Source organism: Juglans microcarpa x Juglans regia, chromosome 3D (assembly GCF_004785595.1).
Source record: "Juglans microcarpa x Juglans regia isolate MS1-56 chromosome 3D, Jm3101_v1.0, whole genome shotgun sequence".
Taxonomy (NCBI): domain Eukaryota; kingdom Viridiplantae; phylum Streptophyta; class Magnoliopsida; order Fagales; family Juglandaceae; genus Juglans; species Juglans microcarpa x Juglans regia.
The window spans coordinates 34,484,771-34,498,501 of record NC_054598.1 but is presented as its reverse complement, the minus strand read 5'-3'; the positions used below and the strand labels follow the sequence as shown (position 1 = coordinate 34,498,501).

Genomic DNA, 13,731 nt, shown 5'->3' with positions numbered 1-13,731 from the left:
AGCATAAAGACCAAAACCCGGGTATCAAAAACCAAAAAATCCAACTACAAATTAAGAAAGCCAAAAAATTAAAAACCAAATAGAAAGAACAACCTTAACAAACCAATCTAAAAGAAATCACGCATATAAGAAAATAACAAAGAGGCGAGAAGCAAAAACCAAGTACCTCACTTTGATAACCTCAAAAATTAATTTTGTCCATGCAAAGAAGACCTCTTAACTGACTAGCAAAAGTATCTCTATCATCAATCCATTTAATATTTAAACCCTTAGCACCCTGCTTAGTAAGAAAACCAGCCACAACAGTACATTCACGATAGATATGAGTAATTTCATAGTCAATGCAAAGAAGACAAGCTTGGATCTCATCCCAAAAATCCTCAAGATATCAAATATTACAAATACCCATAGTAACCCAGTTGACTAGAAGTTGAAAGTATGTCTCACTATGAACCCGATAAAAGCCAAGCAAACAACACCTCCTAACTCCTTCTAGTAAACTTTTAATTTCGGCAAAATTATTACAGCCTTGGCCTAAGAACTCAGAGTAAACCACATGCAACTTTCCACTATCATCCCAAGTAACACCCTCGGCACCAGCCGAACATGGATTACCCAAACTACTACCATCAGTATTAAGGTTCACCCAATTCTGCTGAGGTCGAGTCCACTTCACTAGAGTAACCTTCTTAGCTTTAGGAGTTAACATTGGAATATCCAACCTCTTTAAAATAACAACATCTTGCTTAGGGAGCCTCAAATATTTCATAGACACTTGCATAACACGACGGATCCAGAATTTAATAACAGCCAAACCGACTCAACCGTATCAACCTTACCCTCATATTGGGCTTTGCAACGTTTATCTCATAGCTTCCAAGAAACAACAGATGGGAGGAGACGAAAGACAGTTTGAATTTGAGAGGGATGCCCATCACGAAGAAACCAGAAATTATCTTGCTCCTACCAGGTGCAGAAAAGACTCATATGCACACCTAATTGAACCGCTGCCAAACACTATATTTGTCTAGCAAAATCACCCGTACAAAGAATGTGATTAAGATCCTCAAGATGACCCACAGGGCAACAATTACATTTAGAGACCATAGAAATGCCAGTCATTTTAATCTTCTAATGCACACTTAAATAGTTATTAGTAGATTTCCACATATAATGGAGATTTTCTTAGGGAGGCTAGCATGCCAAATCCTTTGAGTCCAAGGTAAAGAAGGCGTGTGAACCCTAATATAGTCCCAATCACTTTTAGTATTAAAATTACCATCATTTTCACTCTTTCAAATAAGAACATCTTGCCCTCTTTGCTCCTAGCCAAGAAATGTGTGTAGGGGAATTTTCCCCTTCTAAGCCCAAGAGGCCCATAAAGTAAAAGAAAGTAAGACCAAAAGCCCGGCCCGGAGTTACTAGCCCCGGAAATCTCCTCTGCACACAACCTGCAGGAGGGATGGTGCGGCAAAGGATGTGACTCGTCGATCTGAAGCCCCCTAGAGTAGTGTCCAGGCCTCGAGTGTTCGCCCACATAGCAGGCGTGATATACGAGGAGCCATTGATCTACTGGCAGAAATAGGATAAACAGACCAGAAGGGAGATAGATTGAGAGAAGGAGGTCGGATAACCATGCCGCAATAATGGCTCCACCACCCGAACAACACTTTACATTAAATGACGTCGTTGCAAAGTCACGCCACATCAATGACAATGTCGCAGAGCCACGCCGCACTTAAAAACTCTGACACAATGAACAGTACGGGGAACATGGACATCATGGTAGTAGGCACTGTTTTCTCCTCATGCTTGTAGTATAAAAGCATATCTCAGATACAATATCTCTTGAATTCCTAAACTCTCTTACTTATCTGCTAAACTCCAAATATATTTACTAATTTTGGTATCAGTGGTTACCTAGCCCCAAGGCAACTCTCTCAAATCCGCAGTATTTTCTACCTTGTGCAATGCCTATTTTTGAATACTTGAATTGTCGGAGCTTGGTCTAAATGTGTGCAAAACACAACGTTAAAAATGTGTTTAATGTATGAATTCGGTTGAGTATGTTTAACTTTTTATGGAAAGTTGAAAAAATAATAAATCTCATTAATGATTGGTAAGAGATAGATTGAGATGAGCTCATCACCCAGACAAACCTATTGGCCAATCAAATTTGTAATGTTGGGGCGGACGTCCTTAAATTGATTAAGCGAGTATCTATTTATAATGCCAAGTCCAGACGTACTTTGTTCAAAGAGATTATTTTGCTCTGGCCCTTGATATGTACAGAACACAGAATCATTTAATTGGTCATACAATTGTAAATATTGTTTATACGTTGGAATAGAAACACAACACGAAAGCTACCTGCAGGTTGATTGCCATTAGCCAAACCTTTTAGTTACTGTCATTATATGGTCCCAAATTCTTGCCCACAAACAATGTTGGGTTCTAGGCCTTTAAATAGTCTTGAAGCACGAAAATCATGATAGCTAGTTTTTGGCCTCCTTGCAAAAGTGGTATTGGACATTAATTCACTATTCTTCCTTCCATTAAAGCGCCGCCAAGCAGCTTGGAAAGCTGAAGCTGCTTCAGTCGGCCTCCTGGAAATTAGAGTCTTCAAGTTGTTGGACATTAGAACAGAACCTTATATTTTTGTATGGGTTTTGATAGTTTCGGTGGAGACTGGGAGGTCTGAAAGGTTGGGTGTCGGGGAGACTCTAACCCACAATCTTGAAGTTCTCCGTAGAAATGACCTCTTTCAATACGTAAGGCTACTACTTGTAAGGAGATAAAAAATGTAGTTCGTGCAAAGATCCGCACACAGATTTCAGAAGTGATTGATGCAGTGTATACGAAGATTCATATAGAGTGCTATTTTTTACTTTCGTACATAGATAAATGCTAGCATATCTTACTTACGTACATAGATTAATGTCATATCTGTGACTCAAGTCACGATTGGTACTTGGCTAATACAATTAAATATATACCTAACTGCAGTCGAGGATGCGGTTAGAGAGTTGGGTCAACAGTAGTTTATATCTTTTATTTGCATTTTTTTTTTGTATAGACAATATTTTGTATTTTATAAAATTAATTTGATTATGAATGGTCTTTTTCTTTTTTAAATTAATTATTGATTTCTATTAAATATATTGTTTAATTGTTAATTTTTTTATAAATGAAATATTTCTCCATAATTAAGTAAGGTTATATTGGTATCAAAAGTTGTAAAAATTTTGTCTTCTTTCGAATGAAATATATAACCATTCGAATGTTTCTTAATTCCTGCCAGATATTTCTGCAATAAATTTACATTCGAAATCTTTATTTTACGTTCGAACATTGATTAATCTATTCATTCGAATGGTATAGTAATTTGTTTGAACGGTAAGTCAATGTCCCGCTAAATTTAGTGACTTAACCCACCAATTTCCCGTTCGATCATATATAATATCCGTTCAAACATTAATTAACATTGACATTCGAACATTGTTGTATGTTGTTCGAACGGTAAGTCAATGTTCTGTTAAATTTAGTCACTTAAAGTGCCAAATTTTCGTTTGACCATATATAATATCCGTTCGAATGTTTATTTTATTTTATTTTGATGTTTTAGTAAACGTTCGAATGGTTATTTTATTAGGGACAAAATTTCTCATCCCTACATATATTGTTCCAAGTTAAAGCCTTTGGTTGTATTTTAGGGTCCCTACAACTCATTTTTTGGGACCCTTTTTTTTTTGTTTTTTTTTAGACTTTTTGGGACGATTTTCATTTTGTCCCAAAAAAAAATGGTCCCAAAATCTTATTTTTGTTGTAGTGAATTAAACAAAAAATAAATGGAAGGGTACAGTTGTTTTGTGATTGCTAAAATTGGATGCAAGCTGAATTTTCCATTAAGATCGAGCTGCTTTTTAATGGCCAATCAAATTTGTAATGTTGGGGCGGAAGACTCCAGACGTACCTTGTTTTGCTCTGGCCCTAATTGATATGTACAGAAAATGACAGAATCATGTAATTGTTCATATAATTGTAATTGTTTATAAGTTGGAATAGAAACGCAAGACAAAAGCTATATATACCTAGCTACCTGGTTGATTGCCATTAGCCAAACCTTTTAATTAGTTAACTATCATTATATGGTCTCAAATTCTCGCCCACGAATAACATTGGGTTCTAGGTGTTTAAATCGTCTTGAAGCGTCTTGAAGAATGAGAATGACAGCGTTTTGGCCGCCTCCTTGCAAAATTGGTGGACATTGATTCACCTTTCTTCTTTCCATTAAAGCGCCGCCAAGCAGCTTGTAAAGCAAAAGCTGCTTCAATCGGCCTCCTGGAAATCAGAGTGTTCAAGTCGTTGGCCGTTAGAACAAAACCTTCTACTTTTGTATGGGTTTTGACAGTTTTGGTGGAGACTGGAAGGTCCGAAAGGTTGGGTTCGGGGGAGCCTCTGAACCCCCAAGCTAGAAGTTCTTCTCCATAGAAATTACCTCTTTCAATACACTCTCCGCTTAAGAAAGTTCCATCAACCCTACGACTGGTTGTGAAGTTCCAAATAATGCCTTGCGTGACGAAGAGCATCGTATCAAGGGGTTCACCTTCACGAACAATATAGGTGCGCTCGTTGTAGTACACTGGCTTGAGACTGTCGCAGATGGATTGTAACATGTGTTTTTCACTTGTCTGCAACATTGGCACCTAAAACCAATCGAGATCGATGAATGATCATGAGAACAAAGTCAAGATGTAAAAACGGCATGGAAACTCAAGTTATTAGCTACAGAACTACTCATCCATATATAGCATGTCAAGGATCAAGGCCTTGATCTTTGTGCCTTGCATCATCTGTCATGCGTGGAGGGTGAAGTGCGAAAACAGATCATTGCTTGTCCAATTGCACATAGTACTTACTATTCTACACGATGTTCTCAACTTAATTTTGATAATATTTTTTCACATTTCCTCCAAAGCAAATTCGTAAAAAGCAGCTTTTTACTGTGTCCAAAAGAAGAGGCCGGAGAATGAACTAATTAAGAAAAGCACTCACTTTCTTTAGCATGGGCAAGCAAAGATGGCGCTTAATATCCTTTCTTATTTCAATGGGAAGATGAGGTAGCGGATTCTGGGGATCGACATCTATATTTTGTTCCAATACCCGTTGTATGTTGGGCATGATATGTGGTTTAATATCATCACCGAAGTTGTTCCTTGATATCCACAACTCTATATCTCTTTCTTTGATTTTCATCTTCTGTATAACTTCCTCTGTCCTTGCGGTTGTCAACTGAATATATGTCTGCCACACATATAATAATATCATGATGTAGATAGATCAAGTACATGCTGACCGGTATACGTGGCATGAAATTGGCTCTTTAAAAATTTCTGATTTAAAAAAGTGCAGAATTATATGAGAGGGTTCAACTGATCTGTGGACTTAACGAAGGAGTAGGTAGTAGTACTAGTACTGTTCTTCTATGTACATAGAAATTATCTCTAAAGTTCGCGCACATAATTATGTAAAGAAGGGCTTTGAACCAACCTGCACATTACCAATGAAATACAAAAAGAGGAGCAAGCCAGAGATGGAAATAAAAACCGCAAAGCAGTTTTCCCAGAAATAGTTGGTGGTTTGAAGGTTTTGACCGAAAGAACTGCAAAATTTGGAGCAACCATGATGTATGAGATAGTAGTAGTACCAGAATTGCAAAATGATCTATTGATGTAAATGTTAGGTTTAAATTAATAAGAGAAACGAAATTTATTCAGTCATAAATATATTATGCAAGTCCCACAAACTCTATATATTCGAAACAAGTAGAAAAATATGGAACCTAAGTGAAAAAAACCAACTTTTTCACCATGGAACCTATTTTTTTTAAAGAGAATTCGATGAAGACTTATAACTATATCCATTACTCAATTAAAAATATGAACAAGAAATCCTCAAATGATTAACATTAAAAAAAGAAAAATAGAACACGAACCATCATCTAATTAATAATAAGAGGTGCAAAGGGTCTAATATTTAACAGGCGTGCAAACCTCAAATTTTTCAGTCCCCACCAGAAACAGTGCAACATCTTTTTGGGAAAATCTTTCGACTCGACGGTACCATATTCAATGGCATCAAGAAATATTCCAAGATCAAATTTCGACTTTCTTGCTTTATCAAGAGGACAATAATCATTTAAAAATGTGTAATTTCCCAAACTGGGGGATCTCTTATGACAACTGAAAGTACTCGGGTACATGATCGCTTTAGCTTTTCACAAGCTCCGTGCCAGCATGCCGTCTCTCGTTCGATAGAAAATAAGTACCAAAGGGCACCCAGTACCTAAAAAACCAGCATTTCCCTTTAGAGATGAGTAAATTTTGCGCAGGTATCCTCGAGAAAACAAGAAGCAGCAGGAAAGAGAATTCTGCAGTAAAGAGGAAATTACTACTTGATCCGTCGTTTAAGAGAACAAAAGTCTTGACAAGATCAATTTTGCAAATTAATTCATTTATATATATATATATATATATATATATATATATAGATAGATTTATTACACTCATTAAAATATTTTTTTTTTTTTATTTTGCTTACCTCAACTAAAAATATTAATTTAAGCTCAAGTGAACAGGCCAGAAGACTTACATGACTGGCAAGGATGTACAGAAAGAAATTGAATGCAGCTTTAAGCCATATAATTCGAGCAACTATGTTAGCAGTTCTGACAAGTTTCCTCCATGATATGTAGATCCGCATAACTCTTGGCACATATTGGACAAGAACAATACCAGTCAGAACCTTCCTCATATCCAAATATCTTGCGCCTCTCATCTCTGTAAATATAATTGGAAGTAACACCTGGAAATTAAGATTCCAGGAATTCAGTAAATATATGTAAGATCTTGATATCATTTCTTCCTGCGGTACCAACAAATCCTGATCAACATTCTGTGGAAGTGGAAGCAGAGAAAGCTTATATATCTAACCTGTGGAAGTGGAAGAATAGCGAGAATGTCAATTAGGAAGCGCCACGACAACATGTACCTCTTCGCTATTGGCGAAGGACTCGTTACAAACTTAATTCGTCCAACTTTACGAGCTCCCTCTTCAATATATGGGCAGACAAATTGCAAAATGATATTCACAAAATAAATCACGTCGGTGAAAGCTCGCAAACAAATAGCTATGCTTTTTAATCTTGTATCCAACGCAAGACACTTTTCATCTCTGTCTATCACAGGAACGTAAAAGAACAACGGGTCCACCACTGATACTGCAATAACACAGGACACTACAAAAATCCAACTCCAGACTCGAAGGGGTTGCCCATGTGGGTGGAGAATTTTCATTTTTGTTGTTTTCTTTTCTTCTGAATTAAGTCCATTATTGTTGGCAACTTGCTTCTCCACGTCCTCGTCCCTGGACAGAAAATTATAACGAGCAAAGAATCATATCAATAGATATTTTTAGTTTTTTGGGTTATGAATCTGGTCAGAAGTCAGAAGTTAGATATTTTAAACCTGATCAGAAGTCAGCTCTATTAATTATATATTGATTGCAAATCATAATATATATTCATTTCTTAATACAATTCGAGGATATATGCATGCTTTGTTTTGTAAATCAACTTGGTGCAATATTTCTGACTTGTACTGAGCATATTGCCCCAAGAGACCATTTAGATAAAAGAAAAAAAAAAAAAAGACAAACTTGATGATAAATTAAGGTTGTTTGGTCGGACTCCTATTATTAATTGCTCCACAAGACACATTAATAGTTGCAAGATTCCGTCAATGACGTCTTTCAGCCACACCCTGTGAAAGATGTTTACACGATGAATAACAATTATATATATATATATATATATACCAGCGCCGTGGAAGAAGAAGATCAGAGGATGCATATATGCCCACCTAGCCCCGTTCTCTTGAAGGCGCCCACGCGGGTAGTAGCTCATTCTTAGTTTTACGTACCAGTAGTAGACTGAATTAATCTGCTTCCTGACAAAAATGGAAAACAGATTAGAGAAACGTATGTGCCACAATCTTAAGTAAAAACCTGCTGCTTAAGACAATATCATGATTACAAAGAAGCAAAGGTCTTCTTGAATATACTTTTACAAATCTCAGTAGAATATAGTACTTACTCGACGGACCCAGAAAAAAAGCCTCTCCTCGATCGAACGTACGTTGTGTTAAAAGCAGACAATAAAACCGAAAAAGAACCTTTATTATATTCACGTAACAGTTCGTTGAACCTTGTAAGACTCTTGGGTTTTGTTCGAGCTTGCAGATCACCAGTACATATATAGATATTTGTAAGTAGCCCTGTAGCCGTACGTTGGCCGAGAGTCTACGTATCCCTCAAGTCTTGCCATAGCTGTGTATATATGAACCGGCCATTAACGGATAAGAGTCTGGTCTACTCCTCAAGTGTATTTAGTTTTTTTGTTTTTTCCTTGACAAGTCTTCTGTATATGTTTCATATCATGTATATCAATCATGCAGTCTAATTCCTTACCAACATGGAAATTTTAATTTTTGAACAAATCAAACTTGGCGACTTGACGAGCAAATTATTGAAGCGATTAAAACAAAAAACAATTTGCTAATTGACTGGGGCCCTCGATATTGCGAAACCATGTACATAAAGGAACGTGTAATATTAATTCATATAGCAATTCATTGAACCTGAATCACCCGATAGACTTGTCATGTGCTCTATCGAGCTAAGGATAAAGAGCAGCTATCAGAAAGCTGGATTTTAAGCAAGCCAGCCGACGAGTCCACATCCATGTCCAGCCAGTCTACTTATAGGAACTGGCCGAGTCAAGTCCATTATAATTAATTACGTGTAAGCTTCTCAGATGTTGATCGAGAGTCTACGTACCCCGTCAAACACTTTCATCAAGTCCAACTTTTTTTCTTTAAATTCTCTTGTAAATATAATTAATATATAATATATAGATATTAACAACAAAATAATGTTCATAAATTAATGTGGATATATTTGATATATTATATTTTTTTACAATAAAATTTTATTCAAAATCCAGTGTACTTTAAGTACAAATTATATCAATTTAAATTTATTGTTATGATATTTCTAATAAACAAAAAATCTATTTTGATTATATATTTTCTTTATTTTTCGTATATACAATACCATATAATTGAAGGGACTCACAAGAAAAATGCTAATTGACGGCGCGTTTAACTAAAGAAAAAAATATATTTATCATCTATTTTTTTATTATCATTTCATCATTTTATGATGTGGCATTAGATGATAGGTTTACAAATAAAATATAATAAATAGTCTCAAATCATATAATGTCACATTACGGGATGATGAGAAGATAAAAATTGAGATGATGAGTAGCGTTAGAAGAGGAATGTACCCCAATTCTATTGAATACCGTCACTTATGATGGAGGGAAACCGTATTTTCAGCTAGATACATGGGGGTCACATATAATCCTAAAATCCAAAACCATGTATCAAAATGAATTGCAAGAAAACAAAGAAAAACCACTAACCATAATACAAAAGGAACACACATCAAATCAAAACACAAAAGTACATGCTAACAAAACCTACAATCAAAGCAATACAAAATAAAACAAACCAGTAGAAGTCGTATGATCGATGTTGTATAACTTGTAAACCTGCTTGATCCATTCGAATAGCTCCCCTAGTGTCTTTTGGAAGGCTATCTCTAGTATTAATTAAAAACTTTGTACCTCTAGTGCCCAATTTAGTTAATATGTCTGCAACGTAGTTCGTTTATCTAAAAGAATGATAAAGATGTACCACCATCGAACGATCCATCGATCTAGCCTCTTTCTGGTATCTCTGACTACGCCAAGGAACTTGCCCACATTTCTCCCACCAAATAACCACTAGCTTATAATCTGTTTTAGCTAAGGGTGTAACGGGTCCGGCTCGGTCCAGTTTTGGACAAAATCTAGAACCGAACCGATATGTACCGGTTTTACATTTTTCAAAACCGATTACGCCTCGGTTACCCACCTAAACCGGTACCTCCGGTTTTACCGGTTTTCGGTCCGGTCTGGTCCAGTTTTTCGATTTTTTTAAAATGTAAAAAACATATAATAAAATGTTACTTCTTATGATAAAATGTTAGTAATAATTTAATATATATATTATGTTTAAAGCAATATATGATCAATTAAATTTTATCTTTAAGATTAAACTTTTATTTTATAAATTATAATAACATTATCTTATATATAATTATATTAATAACATATGATCAAACAAATTACAAATGTTCATATTTAATATTAATATTTATGTTATAATTTATAAATTATAATATGAAAATTATTTCATATATGATATATAATTATATATATTAGGGCTGTTTTAACAGAATCTTCCAGAAATTGTTTGAGATTTTGGTCTCTTCTTACTAGAATTTCTGACCCTGCAAAAGAAGAACTAGATCTAGCAAAAGAATTTCTTCTTAGCCCTGGAGATCTTGTCTGATCAAAGCTAATTTTAATGGTTCCATCCAAATACTGTTGAATGTTACTTGGATAACTGTCAACAGGGTTTCGAGGGATAGGAGAAGCCTTTTCTTCCAAAATCCATTCTTTGGGAAGAATTATATCTTTCCAAAAAATCATTTTTGGAGTTGAAACATCAACATCTGGGGTTGAACTCTGGATCAGAAGAGTTTTCCCTTGATGGGTTTTGCAATGGCTTTTGGATTTAAACTCGTTTTTAAAAGACAATAATAAATCATGTAAATCAAAGTAAGGGGTTTGCTACCCTTAAGCATATCATATCCAGAAGTTAAAATGTTTAAAGTCAAACATTTTGAAATATGTTCATCATCAAGAGCAAATGTTAAATCTGGATAACAATTAAAATGGACTGGTCCATCTGTTAGAGAGGATTGGATCATTCCGAGAATACTTGTTTCAAAATTATTGAATCTGGCATCCCTTAAACAAAATAATACGGATGCATTGATGTCTCTCCTTGTTAAAGGTTTGGCAGCAATTTGGATAGATCCAATATGAATATATCTAAAACCTTATTGCAAGAATTTTGTCATATGTTCTTTCAGGAAGAGATAACATTTTTCTTGTATTTTGTAAACAGCATAAGTTTGTTCAACAGTACGCACGCAAAATTGTGTGTGCAAAGATCTTTCAAACCAATTGGTTTGATACATAGTGCTAACATCAAGTTTTGGAATCTTCTACGATCCCAGTACAGACAACTCAGTTGCTTCAAAAGCACAGTCTTCCTCATTAACTATGTCAGTCGGCATGGCCGACCTAGAATTAATTGTTGAATTGGATCTATTTATCCAACTCATTTTGTCCTAGGACAACACCGACCGTCGCATCTCAGGGGTCTGCGAACTTACCACTCTCGGCCCCCGGATTTGAACCTATAGCTGCCCTATACTCGCCTCCCTGGCTTCAAAATGGGACTTACACCTCCGTGTTCCTGAAGGGACTTTCTACGTCCTCTCAAGTTACTTCTGCCTTTTTTTCTGCACAGGATGCTGGATCCTCTAAAAATCAGCCTATTCATAATGAAGCCGATAAAGAAGATGACTCATCTTTATCACCTACAGCTTCAAATATGGTAGCTCCTGTTGCACCACAAGTTCATCACAGTTTAACTGTGTTGAATAAACCATTTGCTTTTGATCTTGTTTACCTTTTCGAAGAATACAAACTTTCAAAAAACAGTGCTAGGCGAAAAGCCTACCATGCAAAGTATTCTGAAAAAGAAAAACAACGTGTTACACGGAAATGGAAAGAAGAAATGAATAAGCAGCAAAAGCACATTCTTTTCTTTGATTTTGTTAAAAATATATGTTTCTAACAATATTTTGAATGTTGTTAAAACTGATTTTATCAAGGAAGAAGGTAAAATGGTAGTTCAATCTAGCCATTCACCTTTGGAGACTGTTCTCATCACCCATAAAGGGGTTGAGATATCTGATTCACCTTTCAAAATCTCAGAAACTGTTTTCAGAGATCCTGAGAAGGTCAAGATTCTCAAATAAACAAAAAATGTTATTTCTCAAAATAACTTTGTGAATCTTGCTCTTCTTACGATCGGACAACAGTTAGATCGGATTGAAGAAAAGGTTGAAAAACCTGATCCTATTCCTTTGATTTTGACTACAGATCAACCAAAGAAAATAATTGAAAAACCTTTGATTATCTTACCTGAAAGTCGAGCCAAAATTGATTTTAAGAATCCACAGGCAAAGACTTTAGATAAGATTGATCAAATGCTTAATGATCTGAAAAGAGAATAGCCTTCTACTAGTACTTTGTCTAACAAAGAAATAGAAGAAGAAGTTCTTGTTGAAACTACAGATGGGTCTTCTAACGATCACTCTTCTGAAGAAAATGATCTTGATTTACTTGAAAAGAATTTTCAAGATATTGTTTTCAAACCTGAAATAGCCAGATTTTCTTCAAAAAGACCCAAACCAATGAGTCTAACGAAGAACTGGTATTCCAAGCCTACTCCTCCTGATTTGCAGTTTGAAGAAAAAGTTTTTCAAAGCCAATCTTCTTACTCTGCCGACAAGGTTTATGAATGGAATATTGATGGTTTCTCTGAACAAGACATCATGAATACCATGAGTAAAATGTCTCTTGTGGCAAATGCTTATGTAAATAACAATATTAGGCAATCTGATATTGTTAAGATTTTAACACAAGGTTTTTCTAGTGTTTTGAGAAACTAGTAGGATAAATACCTAACCAGAGATGCCAAGGAAACCATTCAGAACGTTGTCAAGTGTAATGATGAAGGGTTGCCTATTTTTTATGAATCTATTGGATCCACCCAATCCGATGGAGTTAATACTTTGATTTACACAATTTTAAAGCATTTTATTGACACACCATCTGATATAACTAGTCGCATCAGCGACCAGTTAAATAAGTTACTTAGGTATAGTGTGATTTATTATTTTATTTAAATTAGAAATTATGTCTACAACGTATTTTCTTATAATTATACATAATAAAATATATAATACAGATAAACAAACTCATACTCGTGTATGCCATCAACATTGTCGTTATGGCCCGTCCAAAGTCGAATTTCTGGTTCCTCCCCTGCTTGTTGTTGCCCAAAGAAGCTCATACTCAAGTAGTTTATCCAAACAGTGTGAATTCTGCTTCCTGATAAAAATGGAAAATATATTAGAGACACGTGCAACACTCTTATTCTAAAGTGCATGAACATCCATAGATTGTTTTTGCAAGTAAAAAACAATAGCTTAAAGACATTATCACTCTGAGAAATCTTCTTTTCCCAAACTCGGTAGAGTATCTGGACCCGAAAAAGAGAAGAAGAAAACAAACCTTTTTGCAGTTATGTCGGACTGAGCTAAAACAAAAACAGTCAATTCTAAGGCATTGAAAAAAACTCATTAAAAAATACTTATTTAACCATTAATTAAAAAAAAATTGATATAGTCAGACCTTATCGATACAAAGTCTCGGTGGCCCAAACATTTTACCACGTGGGATGTTAAGGACCCTGTGTCTTTGCTTGTGATGATCTCTTGTATGGCTACTGGTGTTGCAACTGATATATGGTGATGAATGTAACAGGTTGGTGATGGAAGGAAAAAGATGAAGCTATCAAAATGAAAGGAACAAGATGCACACTAAGTGTTTGATAAAATGGCTCAAAGGCCAGAGAATTGTAT

The 13,731-nt window shown here is 35.4% G+C and overlaps 2 protein-coding genes across 2 annotated transcripts; both read right to left on the bottom strand.

Annotated features, from left to right (window-relative positions):
- Positions 1 to 4,193: 4,193 nt before the first annotated feature.
- On the bottom strand, positions 4,194 to 8,377 carry LOC121255259 (cyclic nucleotide-gated ion channel 1-like). The gene is made up of 8 exons (XM_041155535.1): positions 8,153 to 8,377; positions 7,920 to 8,006; positions 6,993 to 7,425; positions 6,652 to 6,839; positions 6,054 to 6,345; positions 5,551 to 5,662; positions 5,056 to 5,304; positions 4,194 to 4,706 (listed from the first exon to the last, which is right to left on the bottom strand). Exons 5-8 carry the CDS (start codon positions 6,260 to 6,262, stop codon positions 4,194 to 4,196), a joined length of 1,083 nt encoding a protein of 360 aa, XP_041011469.1. The 5' UTR covers positions 6,263 to 6,345; positions 6,652 to 6,839; positions 6,993 to 7,425; positions 7,920 to 8,006; positions 8,153 to 8,377.
- On the bottom strand, positions 6,270 to 11,310 carry LOC121255258 (cyclic nucleotide-gated ion channel 1-like). The gene is made up of 6 exons (XM_041155533.1): positions 11,243 to 11,310; positions 7,920 to 8,006; positions 6,993 to 7,425; positions 6,652 to 6,864; positions 6,601 to 6,605; positions 6,270 to 6,345 (listed from the first exon to the last, which is right to left on the bottom strand). Exons 1-6 carry the CDS (start codon positions 11,308 to 11,310, stop codon positions 6,270 to 6,272), a joined length of 882 nt encoding a protein of 293 aa, XP_041011467.1.
- Between the last annotated feature and the right edge of the window lie 2,421 nt (positions 11,311 to 13,731).

Coding starts and splice junctions, on each gene's coding strand:
- LOC121255259 (XM_041155535.1), bottom strand. CDS start 6,262: ATGTACCCGAGTACTTTCAGTTGTCATAAGAGATCCCCCAGTTTGGGA. Junction 5,305..5,550: donor ATTTCATTGGTAATGTGCAG/GTTGGTTCAAAG, acceptor TATGTGTGGCAG/ACATATATTCAGTTGACAAC. Junction 4,707..5,055: donor GCTTGCCCATGCTAAAGAAA/GTGAGTGCTTTT, acceptor GATTGGTTTTAG/GTGCCAATGTTGCAGACAAG.
- LOC121255258 (XM_041155533.1), bottom strand. CDS start 11,310: ATGCCGACTGACATAGTTAATGAGGAAGACTGTGCTTTTGAAGCAACT. Junction 8,007..11,242: donor GAGTTGTCTGTACTGGGATC/GTAGAAGATTCC, acceptor CATTTTTGTCAG/GAAGCAGATTAATTCAGTCT. Junction 7,426..7,919: donor CTTCAAGAGAACGGGGCTAG/GTGGGCATATAT, acceptor TTTTCTGTCCAG/GGACGAGGACGTGGAGAAGC.